The sequence below is a fragment of the Peromyscus leucopus genome, chromosome 8b (assembly GCF_004664715.2).
Source record: "Peromyscus leucopus breed LL Stock chromosome 8b, UCI_PerLeu_2.1, whole genome shotgun sequence".
In the NCBI taxonomy this organism is placed as follows: Eukaryota; Metazoa; Chordata; class Mammalia; order Rodentia; family Cricetidae; genus Peromyscus; species Peromyscus leucopus.
In genome coordinates this window covers 70,109,607-70,125,294 of record NC_051086.1, presented here as the reverse complement: position 1 = coordinate 70,125,294, position 15,688 = coordinate 70,109,607, and the positions used below count along the sequence as shown (strand labels likewise).

The 15,688-nt window shown below is 41.2% G+C and overlaps 1 protein-coding gene across 2 annotated transcripts in view; it reads left to right on the top strand.

The window, feature by feature from the left end:
- Vmp1 (vacuole membrane protein 1) overlaps positions 1-15,688 on the top strand; it is a 104,936-nt gene that overhangs the window by 12,589 nt on the left and 76,659 nt on the right. Inside the window, exons 1-5 of one of the 2 annotated variants that reach the window (XM_028878282.2) lie at positions 2,075-2,276; positions 8,129-8,230; positions 9,643-9,778; positions 11,061-11,151; positions 12,054-12,164. In XM_028878282.2, coding sequence (XP_028734115.1) covers positions 8,155-8,230; positions 9,643-9,778; positions 11,061-11,151; positions 12,054-12,164 — 414 coding nt within the window. In that variant the 5' untranslated portion in view covers positions 2,075-2,276; positions 8,129-8,154. Of the gene's footprint in view, positions 1-2,074; positions 2,277-8,128; positions 8,231-9,642; positions 9,779-11,060; positions 11,152-12,053; positions 12,165-15,688 lie in introns of those variants that run through there. The other variant, XM_028878281.2, reaches the window with a different exon arrangement.

Below are 15,688 nucleotides of genomic sequence, written 5' to 3'. Positions count from 1 at the left end.
TCTCTGAAGACCAGGCCGACCTTGAACTCATCTGCCTGCCTCTGCCTCCCAAGTGCTAGGATTAAAGGCATGTGCCACCACCGCCTGGCAACATGAAATTAAAAGAAAACAAAACAAAAAAAACTTGGAAAAGAAAAGGGTGTGGAGAAATAGTGCCTCTACCTGCCAGTCACTATGTAATCTCCCTGTATGATTTTATTTGTTTGTTTGCTTTTTCGGTTTTGGTTTTGTGTGTGTGTGACAGGTTCTGGCGCTCGCTCTGGCCCTGGCTAACCTGATACTTATGAGGATCCCCCAGGCTTTGCCTCCTGTGTGCTGGGATTACAAGTTTGTGTCATCATGTGTTTTGTCTTGTTTTGTTGAGACAGAGCCTTACACTGTGGCACATACTGGCCTAGAATTCATTGTGTATCTCATGGCAATACCACTGCCTCAGCTTTTCCAATGCTGGGATTGCAGGTGTAAGTCAGGATGCCTACATCTATATGCTTCCTCTTGAAATAGAAAGCATAACTACTGACAGTTCCCCGAGGCCAAAGAAAAATATTTAAGGATGAAATGAAAATTAAGATGGGGGGGGGTGTTATATAAATTGCTCAGACTCAAAAGCTTAAATTACCCAAAGAAACATTGAAAGAAAGAAACCAAGAGCTAGAGATGAGTCAGCAGTTGAGAGCACCCACTGCTCCTGCAGAGGACCCAAACTTAATTCCCAGCACCCACACAGTGGCTCACAACCATCTGTAACTCCAGTACCAGGGATGGAACCCTCTTCTGGCCTCCATAGGCACTCCACACATGTGAAACACAGACATACATGCTGGGAAACATCCATACACACACAATCTTTTAATGAAAGAAAAATTTAGATGAGAGAGACCAAACTGGAGATGGTAGGATTCTTTTTTTTTTTTTTTCTTTTATAACTATAAAAAATTTAAACAGTCTTGAGCTGAGAAGGAAAGCAGAATTGGGATGGGGTATAAATAAGTTCTATCTTGGGGAGTAGGCATGGAATATATAATCCAAATGGTCCTTCTCCTAATGGACTCAACTCAATCAGGACATGTTGGTAACTTCCAGAAACAAGTTGTTTCCCTGTGACTCCAAAAAGTAAGATGATAATAGTGAGATTAATAGGGTGCGTTGATGCTGGATTGGGTAACCATCTGCAGGTAGAAAACACAGGCAACAAAGACAGAGTATTTCTCAAATAAGAGGCTCGGCCTGGGAGGAGGGGACTGGACCTGCCTGGACTGAGTCTACCAGGTTGATCTCAGTCCTTGGGGGAGGCTTTGCCCTGGAGGAGGTGGGAATGGGGGGGGTAGGCAGTGGGGAAGGAGGGAGAGGGGAGAACAATTTTATCCTTGGCTGATATGTAGAACTGAATTGTATTGTAAAATAAAATAAAATTTTAAAAAAAGAGAGAGAGATTTATGTCCTCTCAGGGCATCTAAGCTAAGCCTCAGTTTTGTAGTTTAGAAGTTTGAGTAAACATGCAGCCTAATGGGCTCTAAGGGATTAGAATTATTCCAGCCATTTTTACAACTCACAATACCAATTGTGTGTGTGTGTGTGTGTGTGTGTGTGAGAGAGAGAGAGAGAGAGAGAGAGAGAGAGAGAGAGAGAGAGAGAGAGAGAGAGAGAGAGAAGACAGGGCTTCTCTGTGTAGCCTTGGCAGTCTGGAACTTGCTCTGTAGATCAGGCTGGCCTTGAACTCACAGAGATCGATTGAAGGCGTGTGCCACCATGCCTGGCTTTGGCCCAATTTTCTAATAGTACAAAGAAAAAGATGTAGATTGAGACTGTTTCTTTCAAAATCCTTCAAGAAATAATCTATATTTAGTTTGGGAAAAGAAAAGTGTCTTGCCAACAGGTCAGCACACCCATACTATTATGTAAGAGCAGTTGTGTTTGGGGTGCTGCTTTTTATGTTTGTTGTGACTTTTCTGTGACATTATCTGAGTCGATTTACTTCTGCTTGCCTGTGTGTGCATTATAGGAGTGGGTTGGGCTTGAATACTTGGCAAGAGCCTTCTGTGATCTGATTATTCTTACAGAATATTCATAAGGCACTGTCATGTGGAACATTCTGCTTGTGAGAGGAGAATTGTCACTATGTAGAGGGTATTTAAGGCTGAGTGACTAGATGACATCATTAGGGAGAGCGTGAAGAGAACACCAAAAGAACGCAGGACCAGGCTTTGAATAACTCCAAGAAGTAGAAGCAGAAGGAGCTGTCAACGGAAGAGAGAGTGATTGCCTCACCCAGGGAGGTAAGGTGTGAGTGTTTTTGCATTTGCCAGCGTGGAGGTCATTGGTGTTCTCCAGGAAAGCTATTTCCTGATTCCCCGATCAGTGGAGTCAGAAGGCTCACTGCATTGCTGATGAGGAAGTGTAGACTGTCTGTATGCAGCTCTCTGGAGAACTGTATCAGTGAAGGACAGAAATGGGAAGTACTAGATGATGTTTATTTGCCAGAGAGAATAAAGAAGCCAAGATTGACAGAGAGAACTGAAGGAGCTAAGTGAGCTAAGTTCCTGAAAGGTGAAGAGGGTTAGTGCAGGATGTGTGTTCCCCACACGGCCTCTGATGACAGAAGTCTGCTCACGTAGGTGGGAGTATGTCTTAGTAGGACTGAGGATTCTTGCTCTGTTTCTGTGTTTAAAAAAAAAATGAAGGACTGAGACTGTGGCGCAGTGGAAGAGTGCATGCTGTCCCAAGATCACCCCCCATTAGTGCCAAAAAAAAAAAAAATTTAAACTAAGTTGATAACTGAGAGAATGGAGGACTATCAGTTAAAAGTTTGATGTTTGACATCTCAGATAATAGCTGGCAGCCAGTGAACACTTGATAGATATTTATTGAGTAAGTGAATTTGAAGTGGGTGTACTGTTGTATTTGACTTTTCTAGCTCTGTTCAGTTGTTCAGACACATTTTCAGAATGCAGAGTAATCCCAGGGAAATGGCAGCTTTGCAGAGTTAGTTCTGCAGTTTGTGTGACAAAGAAAATATGTTTTAAATTAGGAATTAATTTCTGTTGAGACAAGGTCTGGGTATGTGGTAGGGACTATCTTCATCCTCCTGCTTCAGCCACACAAGTGTTGGGATTATGGGTATAATAATCCCACGCCTCGCCTCTCCTAAATGGTCAAGATGCAGAAGAGGGTTTGCTTGTTTGCTTGTGGCACTGGCTGTCAAACCCCACGGCCTTGCACTGCACCACTGAGCCATACCCTTAACTCCAAGAGCTTCTGATGCTGTTAGAACCAGACTGTGCAGAACCCTTCTTTCCTAGTGCATTCCCTGTAGGTTTGGGATCTCTTCTTTTGGAAATAATAAATATTTTTTAAAAACTGTTTTTTTTTGGGGGGGTGAATTCCTCCATTACCACTTTATTTTTTCCCCCTTTTATTTTATTTTACAATACCACTCAGTTCTACATATCAGCCACGGGTTCCCCTGTTCTCCCCCTCCCACCCCCTCCCCTCACACCCCAGCCAGTCCCCATTCCCACCTCCTCCAGGGCAAAGCCTCCCCCAGGACTGCGATCAACCTGGTAGACTCAGTCCAGGCAGGTCCAGTCCCTTCCTCCCAGACTGAGCCAAGTGTCCCTGCATAAGCTCCAGGTTTCAAACAGCCAACCCATGCAATGAGCACAGGACTTGGTCCCACTGCCTAGTTGCCTCCCAAACAGATCAAGCCAATCAACTGTCTCACCTATTCAGAGGGCCTGATCCAGCTGGGGGCCCCTCAGCCTTTGGTTCATAGTTCATGTGTTTCCATTCGTTTGGCTATTTTTTTTCAATAATTGAGTAAAACAGAAATTTATTATAAGCCACAGTCGTCCTAGGGACCTCCATGCTATATATATAGCCTCTATGGTTCTATGGGTTGTGGTCTGATTGTTCTTTATTTTATATCTAGAATCCACTTATGAGTGAGTACATACCATGACTGTCTTTCTGGGTTTGGGTTACCTCACTCAGGATGATTTTTCCTAGTTCTATCCATTTGCTTGTAAATGTCATGCTTTCGTTGTTTTTCTCTGCTGAGTAGTATTCCATTGTGTATATGTACCACATTTTTTTCATCCATTCTTCCGTTGACGGGCATCTAGGTTGTTTCCAGGTTCTGGCTATTACAAATAGTGCTGCTATGAACATAGCTGAGCATGTATCTTTATGGTATGAATCAGCATTCCTTGGGTATATGCCCAAGAGTGGGATGGCTGGGTCTTGAGGTAGTTCGATTCCTAATTTTCTGAGAAACCGCCATACTGATTTCCACAGTGGTTGTACAAGTTTACATTCCCACCAACAGTGGAGGAATGTTCCCTTTGCTCCACATCCTCTCCAACATTGGTTGTCATTGGTGTTTTTGATTGTAGCCATTCTGACAGGTGTAAGGTGGTATCTCAGAGTCGTTTTGATTTGCAATTCTCTGATGATTAAGGATGTTGAGCATTTCTTTAAATGTCTTTCAGCCATTTGTGATTCTTGTTTTGTGAATTCTCTGTTTAGCTCTTTAGCCCATTTTTTAATTGGACTGTTCAGTATTTTGATGTCTAGTTTCTCGAGTTCTTTATATACTGTGGAGATCAATCCTCTGTCAGATGTGGGGTTAGTGAAGATCTTTTCCCATTCTGTTGGCTGTCTTTTTGTCTTATTGACTGTGTCTTTTGCCCTGCAAAAGCTTCTCAGTTTCGAGAGGTCCCATTTATTAATTGTTGTGCTCAGGGTCTGTGCTGTCGGTGTTTTATTTAGGAAATGGTCTCCGGTGCCAATGCGTTCAAGAGTGCTTCCTACTTTCTTTTCTATTAAGTTTAGTGTAACTGGATTTATGTTCAGGTCTTTGATCCACTTGGACTTGAGTTTTGTGCATGGTGATAGATAGGGATCTATTTGTAATCTTTTACATATTGAGATCCAGTTATGCCAGCACCATTTGTTGAAGATACTTTCTTTTTTCCATTGTATAGTTTTGGCTCCTTTGTCAAAAACCAGGTGTTCATTAAAAACTTGTTTTTAAAACTGAATTTATTTTGTTTGTGAAGTAGACTGACTAAACAAAAGAACTATTTCATCAGTTATTTCTAACAAAATTACAGATTTTAACTTTCATAAAGAGAATTATTGAGAAGGAAATGTCAATAAGTTTTTTAGCATATTGTATAAGAACAATATTGTATAATTATTTGCTTAAATAAAAACTCCTGTTAAAATATTTCAAAAACAAAACCTTTACTTGCACAATATCATTGTTGCTCAATTCTACCTTAAATGGACCCAAGTTGTTTGTCTACTCAAGATGATACTGAGGCAAAGAGTAAATAGGGGAATGAGTTCAGAACGGTTTTGCAGGCCTGGGTGGTGCTAGAAAGTTTGCTTCACAATGTAAGCCTTTCTGTGCCCCTCCTCTCGGCATGCGTGCGTGCGTGCGTGTGTGCGTGCGTTTGTGCGTGTGTCTGCATGCACATGGGGAGCATGGTTAAGTGTGTGTTACTATACCCAGTTTATGCTCTGTTTTTTTTTTGTTTTTTTTTTTTTTTTAACCGAAAATTGATCAAATCTTACTTGTTGTGATATATATAGATGATTGGCTATGGGTTTTGTTCAAATCCAGTCCCTCACAGTTTCAAGCTTCTTCAAACTTAGGTATGACTTCAAATTAAATAATTGGAAGGTAGAAAATCCTTCATTCTTGTAGACAGTGCTGTTTCAGACATCCTCAGTAGACTTCATTAAAACTCTGATTTTATGTGTTTTCACAAGACATGTTTGTCGTTCTCTTATAGTAATGGTATGGGCTATGGTGTATTTTGACAATATCTTCACAGAAATTTGACTTAAATTTATAAAATAAAACTTGAAATACATTGTCCTCTTGAGCTCCCATAAAACTCCTGCTCCTCTTCATTGTATTGGGAAATGTATATTGAATTTATATGAAAGATGTGGCAAGGGAGATGACCACAGCAGTTAAAGTGTCTGCCATGCAAGCCTGAGAACTAGAGTTCAGACCCCCAGAACCACATAAAACCCAGGCATGGCAGCATGCATCTGTACGGCCAGTGCTGGTGAATGCCAAGACAAAATGATCTCTGGAGCTCATTGGCTAGCCAGGCTAACTGAATCAATGAACTCCAGGTTCAGTGAGAGGCCCTGTCTCAAAAAAAAAAAAAAAAAAAAAAAAAAAAGGTGGAAAGTCATAAATGAAGACAACTAGATATCTGCCTCTGACCTTCTTCACACACACTCTCTCATGTGCACACACCCACCCCACCCCCACAAAGTTGAGGCTATATGCATTTGTATGTTGTATATATTACCTTTAATTTTATACCTCTTGATAACCCATGTTGTTGTCCCTATTTTACAAAATAGAGCAACTGGTACTCTCAACACTTAGGAAGCTGAAGTAATGTTACAGAGTTCAAGACCAGCCTGTGCTCCTTAGTGGGTTATAGGCCACCTTGGTCTCAAAACAGCAATAAAGTTGAACTTGTTTGTAGAGATTTGTAGATTTGTTCAGATCCCTAGAGTAGTTGCTTGTGAAGGTTATGTTTAAATCCCATTCTGTTAAACGCTAAACCCTGTTTAATTATACACTGTCTTTTTTTCATCTAATCTCACTAATCTCCAATTTCATTCTGTTCAATTGTAATTGATCTCATGTGTTCATTTGTTTTCTGCCAGACTCTCCTGAAGACTTATCTTACTCATTATAACCTCACCTCAGGGGCCTGTTGTGGACCTAGTAGAGTGAGTCACAGTGGTATCACTGGGAAGGTAGCATGATGTTGGTTTTCTGGTTTAGGTGGCTTCCAAGTTTATTGTTTCACCTACTTCCTACCCTTTGGATGTCTTAGCATTTAGGGTTAGTTCCACATAAGAACACATGCATATACATACGTGTTCTTTTATGTAAATATCCTATCCCTGGCCAGTGGTCACTTTCTTTTTGCTGTGTGTGTGTGTGTGTGTGTGTGTGTGTGTGTGTGTGTGTGTAGACAGACTCAGCGTCCCAAGTTCTGAGATTGCAGGCATGAGGCACCATGCCTGGCTCTTCATTTTGGAGAACTTGTTTGGAGGTTCTAGCAGGGGGGTACACCTGCTTCAACACCCTTAGCTGACGAATGGCTGTCCTCCTCAACCTGTGAAGCATGCACCTTTGGAAGGGACATACACGGAACAGTGGGACGGAAAGAACACCAGTTTAGGCAACTGAATCAGCTGACTCCACTTGGCAGTCAGTGGGATGGCAGATGTTGCAAACAGGTCACACTCACATCTGCTTTATCTCTTTTGTGGGTGAATAAGTTATATTATTTGAATATACCCCCCCTTGAGATAGGCATTCACATAGCCCAGACTGGCCTTGAACTTCTAATATATTTTAAACATGAACATTTTATCTTCTGTGCCCATTACCATTTGAATCAGTGTTTTCTATGTAAAGCTCTCCTGTGTTCTTGGATCTGTGATATTTGTGTTAATACAATGAATCTTATTTATTTATTTATTTTTGGGTTTTTTGAGACAGAGTTTCTCTGTGTCATTCTATCTGCCCTGGAACTTACTCTGTAGACCAGGTTGTCCTTGAACTCACAGAGATCCACCTGCCTCTGCCTCCCCAGTGCTGGGATTAAGTTGTGTGCCACCACTGCCTGGCTCATAAATGTTTTGTGTTTTGTTTTGTTTTATGAATTTATTTTCTAATAATGTTAATATAACTATAAAAGATAAAATGATAACAAGAAATGGCAAATTTCAAATAGTGTCTTTTTTTAATTTATGAATTAGATGGATATTAGATCTATAGTTTATCAGTATTGGTATGTACTAGTACCTGATACCTTTATTCTGTGAATAAAATGTTCCCAAATTTTAATCTGGAAAACAAATCACTAGAATAACTATTTAGAAAAGGTTTATAATCACAAGCTTTTATATGGAATTATATAAGCTATTTATAAAACTCTTGGTTATAAAAAAAAAAAATAGTGTGAACACATCATATAGTTCACATGTAGGATGTATGCCATGTTGCTCCTGTATTCAGTTTTAGTCTCAGCTGCAAAGCAGAAGAGTCTAATGTGTTGCTGGGCTTTATTTTCTGTGTTAGCTCCTCCAGAGTTACTGATCTATGAAATGGCAGAAAATGGAAAAAATTGTGACCAGAGACGTGTAGCAATGAGTAAGGAGCAGCATAATGGGAGTTTTCCAGGTAAGGAATATAGGCAGCAGTACTAGCAAACTGCCGGGGGCTGCCTCTCTATGTGTACCCTCCCTTAATCCTTTCACCGTCCAAGTCGTTGGCCTTTACATCTTGAGATGCCGCCGCCGCACACCTTTAGTCTCAGCACTCGGGAGGCAGAGATAGGCATGCATCTGTGAGACTGAGGCCAGCCTGGTCTACTTAGTGACTTCTAGGACAACCAGGGATGTGTAGTGAGATTCTGTCTCAAAACAAACAAGCATATTGCAGCAGAAATGACTATCCTACATACATGTATCATTCCAAATTTGTAGTTTTAGTCCAAAATCAACTGCTGGATCCTTTTTTTTTTTCCCTTGAGGCAAGGCTTCAGGGTTTCTCTGTGTGCCCATGGCTGTCCTAGAACTCACTTTGTTTATAGGCTGACCTCGAACTCACAGAGCTTCACCTGCCTCTGCCTCCCAAGTGTTGGGATTAAAGGCGTGCGCCACCACCCACCCACCCAGCTAAGAACAGGATTGTATGGTTTTCTGTCTGCTTTTTGTTTTTGTTTGTTTGTTGTTGTTGTTGTTGTTTTGCAGGGTTTGTTGTTGTTGCCTCAGAAACACTGATGGGCAAACAACAGCCCTGGAGATACTGGTGTGGTTCAGTGGTAGAGGACATGCACAGCAGGTATGAGTCCTGGATTGGTCATTAGCACCAAAAATGAGTGCCAACCGTGGCAATTCATTCCTTTCTGAGCCAATAAAGATGGCTGAATTTGGACTGGTTGCCATTTCTCAGGATTATAGGACTTGCTGTGAATGGTTACCTGGGACATGGATGAAACTTTTTTTCATCCACTACATTTCTAAGCAGGTATACATTGTACTGTCCCTCTCCATAATAACTAAAAAGAATACTTTGCAGAGTTGCCACTGATGGCAAGAGGTAGATGTACAGACATATAAGAAGCCATTGAGGCTTCAGTATGGGGACCTACCACAGTCCTTGGCTTTCTGTTAGGGAGTTCAGATACTTGTGAGAATTTTGTTCCTCTCAGTTTAGTACTCTGTACCCCTTAAATTTGCAGGGTCTGGATGTTAAATCTCATTCTACTTTTGAGATTTTTTTTTTTTTGTGCAGTCTAAGATATAACATAGGTAGGTGTGTTGATTTTAATTCTTTGAAAAAGGTGGTATAGCTGGGCAGTGGTGGCTTACGCCTTTAATCCCAGCACTCGGGAGCAGAGCCAGATGGATCTCTGTGAGTTCGAGGCCAGCCTGGTATACAAAGCGAGATCCAGGACAGGCACCAAAACTACACAGAGAAACCCTGTCTCCAAAAAACCAAAAGAAAAAAAAAAGAAAGAAAGAAAGAAAAGAAAAAGGTGGCACAGATGTTAGGAATTCTATTTTAACTTCTATGCTGTTGTTTTTCAGACCCCTCTTCAGTATATGAAAAGAAGAGAAGAGATCGGGAAGAAAGACAGAATATTGTCCTGTGGAGACAGCCGCTCATTACCTTGCAGTATTTTTCTCTGGAAACTCTTGTAGTTTTGAAGGAATGGACCTCAAAGTAAAGAGTTTTCTATTACTTTTCATATAAATCGTATTTACTAATTTTAGAAGTCCTCAGCCATCTCCTACTCCCTGCCATCTGTTCCACCAAAATGGATTAATTAAATTTAGAACATTATCATAGGAACATTTGTTTTCCTTCCTATAGTTTAAAAAGAGTTAGACTTGGGGAAGGGGGATGTAGCTCATTCAGAGTACTTGTCTCCCCCACACAAAGCCAACAAACACCACACACTAACCAGGTTTTCAAGGTCATCCTTTGTTATATAGTTCAAAATCAACTGGGATACATAAAGACTGCCTTCCCACCATCACCCTGCCCCAAAAAGAAGAGCAGTAGATGGGGATGTTTGGTTTGAAGAAAAATGACCTCGTTTACTTGACAGGTTATTACAGTAGACTACTTTTTCATGTTGGGTCTTGGAAGGGAAAACATTAAAAAGATAGTGGTTTTTTTCTCCTGGTTTTATATTGAACATAAATCAGGCCTGTGTGCAAGTAGATACACCAAGATGGACATGCAGCAGGTTCAAGATGCATGTGGTGCTTAACTGATAGCCAGTGAAAAAAAATGCTGCTGTAAAATGTGTCCTGTCTGTGTTTCTAGCTGTTTAAGATATCCAAGAGAGCAAGTTGAACTTTCTTACCCTATTATTTTCTTGTTCTTCTAAATTATCTATACTGTTACCTTACATTTTGTTGTACTTAATAATTATAAAACATCTTGGGCAGTGGTGGTGCTCGCCTTTAATCCAGGCACTTGGGAGGCAGAGGCAGGTGGATCTCTGTGAGTTTGAGGCCAGCTTTATCTACAGAGCGAGTTCCAGGACAGCCAGGGCTGTTACACAGAGAGACCCTGTCTCAAAAAACAAAACAAAAAAAAAAACAAACAAAAAAATTTTAAAACATTTTGTAACAATTTTTAGCTCATTTGATCCTATAGGAGGTCTATGAAGAAGAAAAAGCAAATATATAATTATTATGATTTTAAAAGCAAAAACCAAAATCAGAAAAGTTAAGTGTCCTGCTAACAGAGCAGCAGTGAGTGGCCTACTCAGGAAGGGGCTTTGAAGCCTGTGCTCTAGGCTTGCCTTGTAATACCTCTCCAAATTAAAAGGTGGGGTGTGGACAAGATCAGGCTTTGGACCTAGAGATGGCTGTGGTCAGGCTACTTGATAATTCAGTTTCTGGGCCCATGTCCCATGACTGACTCCTTTTTACATCCCAAAGGCTGTTTCTGAAAATTGCAACATAAATGGGAGATTGTTTTTATTTTTAAGATTGTGGCATCGTCAGAGCATTGTGGTGTCTTCTCTCCTGCTGCTTGCTGTGCTTATCGCTACGTATTATGTGGAAGGAGCGCACCAACAGGTGAGTTAGGCAGTAACTGCTCCTCGGCACTCTGTGCTCACGTGACATTTCAGAATGGGACTTGTGTAAGTCTCAGAGTTTATACCCTCTACACTTGTAAGCGTGCTTTTGTGTTTTCAGTTTATCTGATAACTGCGTCTCCTAATGTCTTATTCCATACACTGAAAATACGGAGCACTGTTCCGTGGTTACTCAACAGTATTTCAGTAGTTAGGAGTCCTCTTTACTTTAAAAGATCGCCTGTCTCTGCCTCCCAAGTATGGGATTAAAAGGGTGTGCTACCACACCTAGCTCATTGACCCCATCCTTTACTACTGTGTTTTGTGTGTTCCTAAAGTTTTCTCTTCACAACTATTGTATAACGGTCCCTTAAACACTGTCTTGTGTTTTCTTAAAGTTTGTGATTTTTAACTGATTTAAAAATGTTGATTCTTAGCATCACTATACTAGACTGGGCATGGTAGTACACTTGTATACTCAAACACCATCTAGCAAGTAGAAGAAGGAGGATCAACTGAAATTCAAAGCTAACCTGGTGTACATAGAAAGTACCAGCAGGCTGGACTACAGTATGCTATCCTGCCTCAAGAAATGAAAAAGAAAAAAATAATGATTACCATAATAGTAGTTTGTTTTTTTGTTTTTCTCTTGTGCCAACTTATTCTGCTTGAATGAGTTGGGTTTTTGTTTTGTTTTGGGTTTTGTTTTTTGGGGGGAGGCGGTTTGATTTGCGTCCTCTGCTATAGCACACTAACATCGTGAGACCTTTTGGAGGAATGTTTTTGTCTTAATGTTTCTTAGCTCCTCAGCTTTGCTGAGCTGGCTGGTCAGTGGGTGGTAGTTACTAAGGCACGTTCCTGGGCAGAGTGTTCTGGTTTATACCTTGTCCCTTTTCTTTTCAGTATGTGCAGCGGATAGAGAAGCAGTTTCTTTTGTATGCCTACTGGATAGGCTTGGGGATTTTGTCCTCTGTTGGACTTGGAACAGGATTGCACACCTTCCTGCTTTATCTGGTAAGAAAGACTTCTTTCAAATTGCAAGAACAGAGGAGATTCTTCTGTCATTATTGGTGCTTTTCCTTCAGAAGCTGCAATCCTAAAATCTGTAGTTAATTGCTTCAGTGTTTTCTAAGTTTTGGGATCTTAAAACCAGGGCCTGAAGTTCAGCTTCTTGTTAAGCTCTGTGTCTCCTTTGGAGCTGAAGAGCTAAAAGGAGAAAAGGGAAAAACAGTTAAGCAAATATGGTTGCTTACTTCATTAATTCAACCAGGAAATTTTTTTTCAGTTTTAGATTTTGAAGTAATGATTCTGACATTGTCCTCTGATCTCCACATGGCACCATAGCACTCATGCACACACACAACCCCCAAAGACATAGCCATTTGTTTGTTTTTCCAGACAGGGTCTCTCTGTGTATCCCTGGCTGTCCTGGAACTCACTCTGTAGACCAGGCTGGCCTCAAACTGAGAGATCTTCCTGCCTCTGCCTCTGCTAGGATTAAAGGTGTGTGCCACCATGCCCAGCTGCCTGGATTTTTTTTTTTTTTTTTTTTTTTTTTGGTTTTTCGAGACAGGGTTTCTCTGTGTAGCTTTGTGCCTTTCCTGGAACTCACTTGGTAGCCCAGGCTGGCCTCGAACTCACAGAGATCCGCCTGCCTCTGCCTCCCGAGTGCTGGAATTAAAGGCGTGCGCCACCACCGCCTGGCTGGATTTTTTTTAAAAAGCAAATTTGGGCTGGGTGGTGGCAGCACACGCTTTTAATCCCAGAACTCAGGAGGCAGGGGCAGGTGGAACTCTGTGAATTCGAGGCCAGCCTGGTCTACAGATCGACTTCCAGGATAGGCTCCAAAGCTACAGAGAAACCCTATCTCGGAAAAAGAAAAAAAGAAAAAAAAAAAGCAAATTTGAAGCAAGGAAATTTTCTTATTGTATATGCATTACAAACATTAAAAAACTGTGAAATGTCTTCATGTGAAGGCATTACTATTCCATTTCCTCTGATCCAGGTATTCAGTAAAAGATTTAGAAGCGTACAAGCAAACAGAGCCACCCAGATGGCCCAGTTCAAGCCTGACACCTGAGTCTATCACTAGGACCCAGATGGTTGAAGGAGAAAACTGACTTTTCCCACAGGTTATTCTCTGACATCCACACATGTATCATTGTGCACACATACTAATCCACACAGACCCACATCATAAGAATAAAAAAGTCACAAAGTTTATTATAGAATTAATGTAAGGGAAAAGTAAAATCTTTGTTTCCATGAGGGAGCACTTCTACCCTTGATCAGTGTGCCAGTTTAATGGAATGTGGTTAGAATTTTCTCAGCTTTAGTTTCTAATGTATATTCGTGTTTTGGCTGTGTGCATATCTGCATCGTGTGTTTGTCTGGTGCCTGTGGAGGAAGTGGAGTAACCCATGGTTGTGAACTCATATGTGAGTGCTAAGAACTGAGCCCGGGTCCTCTTCAAGAACAACACTTGAAACAGCTGCTGGCCGCGCACGCCTTTAATCCCAGCACTAGGGAGGCAGAGGCAGGCGGATCTCTGTGAGTTCGTGGCCAACCTGGTGTACATATCAAGTTCCAGGACAGGCTCCAAAGCTACCCAAAGAAACCCTTTGCGGGGGGTGGGGGGTGGGGGGGTGGACGACAAAACAGTACTTGCTCTTAATCGATGAGCCATCTCTCTAGCCCCCCATTTTCTCAAGTTTGGTTGGTTGGTTTAGTTGGTTGGTTGGTTTTTCAAGACAAGGTTTCTTTGTGTAGCCTTCGTTGTCTTGGAACTTATCACCACTAGGCAAATTTTTTTAAATTTACCCTCTCTTTCATGATTTGTAACAAATGATTACCATAATTGCAGGTGGTCTCTGTGACCACCATGGCCAACAGAGTGTCGATCCACATGAGTTAAACTTCCATTTAACACAAATTAGTAGCTAGTGTTGGTTCAAACTTCAGGAATCTGACCCCAAGTAGAGTAGTTTCTTTTAGGCATATTTAAGCGCAGCATAGTTTGGTGAAAAAATATCCTGGTGATAATTAACTCAGTCCCATGTGGAAACTTTGTCAAGTACATGTGACATCTTCCATAAAGATAGGTTCTATAGATTGATCTAGGAAAACAGTCTTATAATGAGGTCCTGGGGGAGGATCTGGGGTGGTCTGGGCCCTGCAGTGCAAAGGTCACCAGGCAGTTTACCACCTCTGCTCTGAAAACAGGTGTAATCTTTGCCTTTGAAGAGACAACCCTGCATGTTTAACATTCCTTGGTTCTCACAGATGTGAGGGCAAGAACCTCTGAGCCTCCTGCACTTAGAATCTCTATTTGTTGTTGTTGGTTTTTGTTTGTTTGTTTTGTTTCATTTTGTTTTGGTTTGGAGACAAGGTCTCACTATGTAGCCCTGGCTGTTCTGGAACTTATTATGTAGACCAGGCTGGCCTTGTACCCACAAGAAATCATCCTGCCTCTGCCTCCTGAGTGCTGAGATTAAAGGCAGTCACCACTATGCTGTGCCCATTTAGTTTGTTTTTATCTGTTTGGGAAGTCCTGCTTACCTATCTTTCTTGTGTGAGCCTTTATGTAGCCCTCACTTAGATGTGATGACGTTGACACTCTGTGTGTCTTTTTTGTGCGGGTGAAGTAGACCGTTCCACCTTACACTCGTACAACCCTCAGGCTAGAGGCCAAGGAACCACGTTAGGAAACTAGTCTTGTCAGAAACACAGCCTTCGGGGCAGGCTTTGTAGTGAAATGGTGGTTAAGAATCCAGTTTTAAAAGACTAAAGATTGCTGGGCGGTGGTGGCGCATGCCTTTAATCCCAGCACTCGGGGAGGCAGAGCCAGGTGGATCTCTGAGTTCAAGGCCAGCCTGGGCTACCAAGTGAGGTCCAGGAAAGGCACAAAGCTACACAGAGAAACCCTGTCTCGAAAAACTAAAAAATTAAAAATTAAAAATAAATTAAAAATAAAGACTAAAGATTAAATTCATTATTTATCATTATCCTGTCTACTAAAAATCATGGCTTAAAAGTAATATGAAAGTGCTTTGTATTTCATATGCACTGTTTTCCACAGTGGAAGTTGCCTTTTTGGAGTTATACTTTGTTAATTGTGATTGAATGTATACTAAATGGTCACTTAAAAGACTAAAAAGATTAGATCTTAAAATGAAGTCATATGTTTCAGTTAATGAAGGATTTCCTTATTTTTAAATTCAATTGAAAGATTATTACTTGCAATTGGGGTGGGTTGGAGCCCTCATCATTCTTTGAGTATAGATAGTTGCTGTTTGTGTAAGAGTAGTGGTTAAGGGAAAGCAAATTCGTGTCCTCCCTGTGGCTCAGTTTAGTAGGATGGATGGTTAGTAGGAACACCAGGTTTGGTCACTCGTTCTCTTCATTGAATTGCCAGTGAATTGGCTTCAGAAGGCTTATTATAAATTTCCTAAGCACTGTACTTGTGTGTCTGGGAGAATAAGCTTTTTTTTTTCTTTTTCATGGTGAGAAAAGCCTATAGTCTTCACATTCTCCAAAGA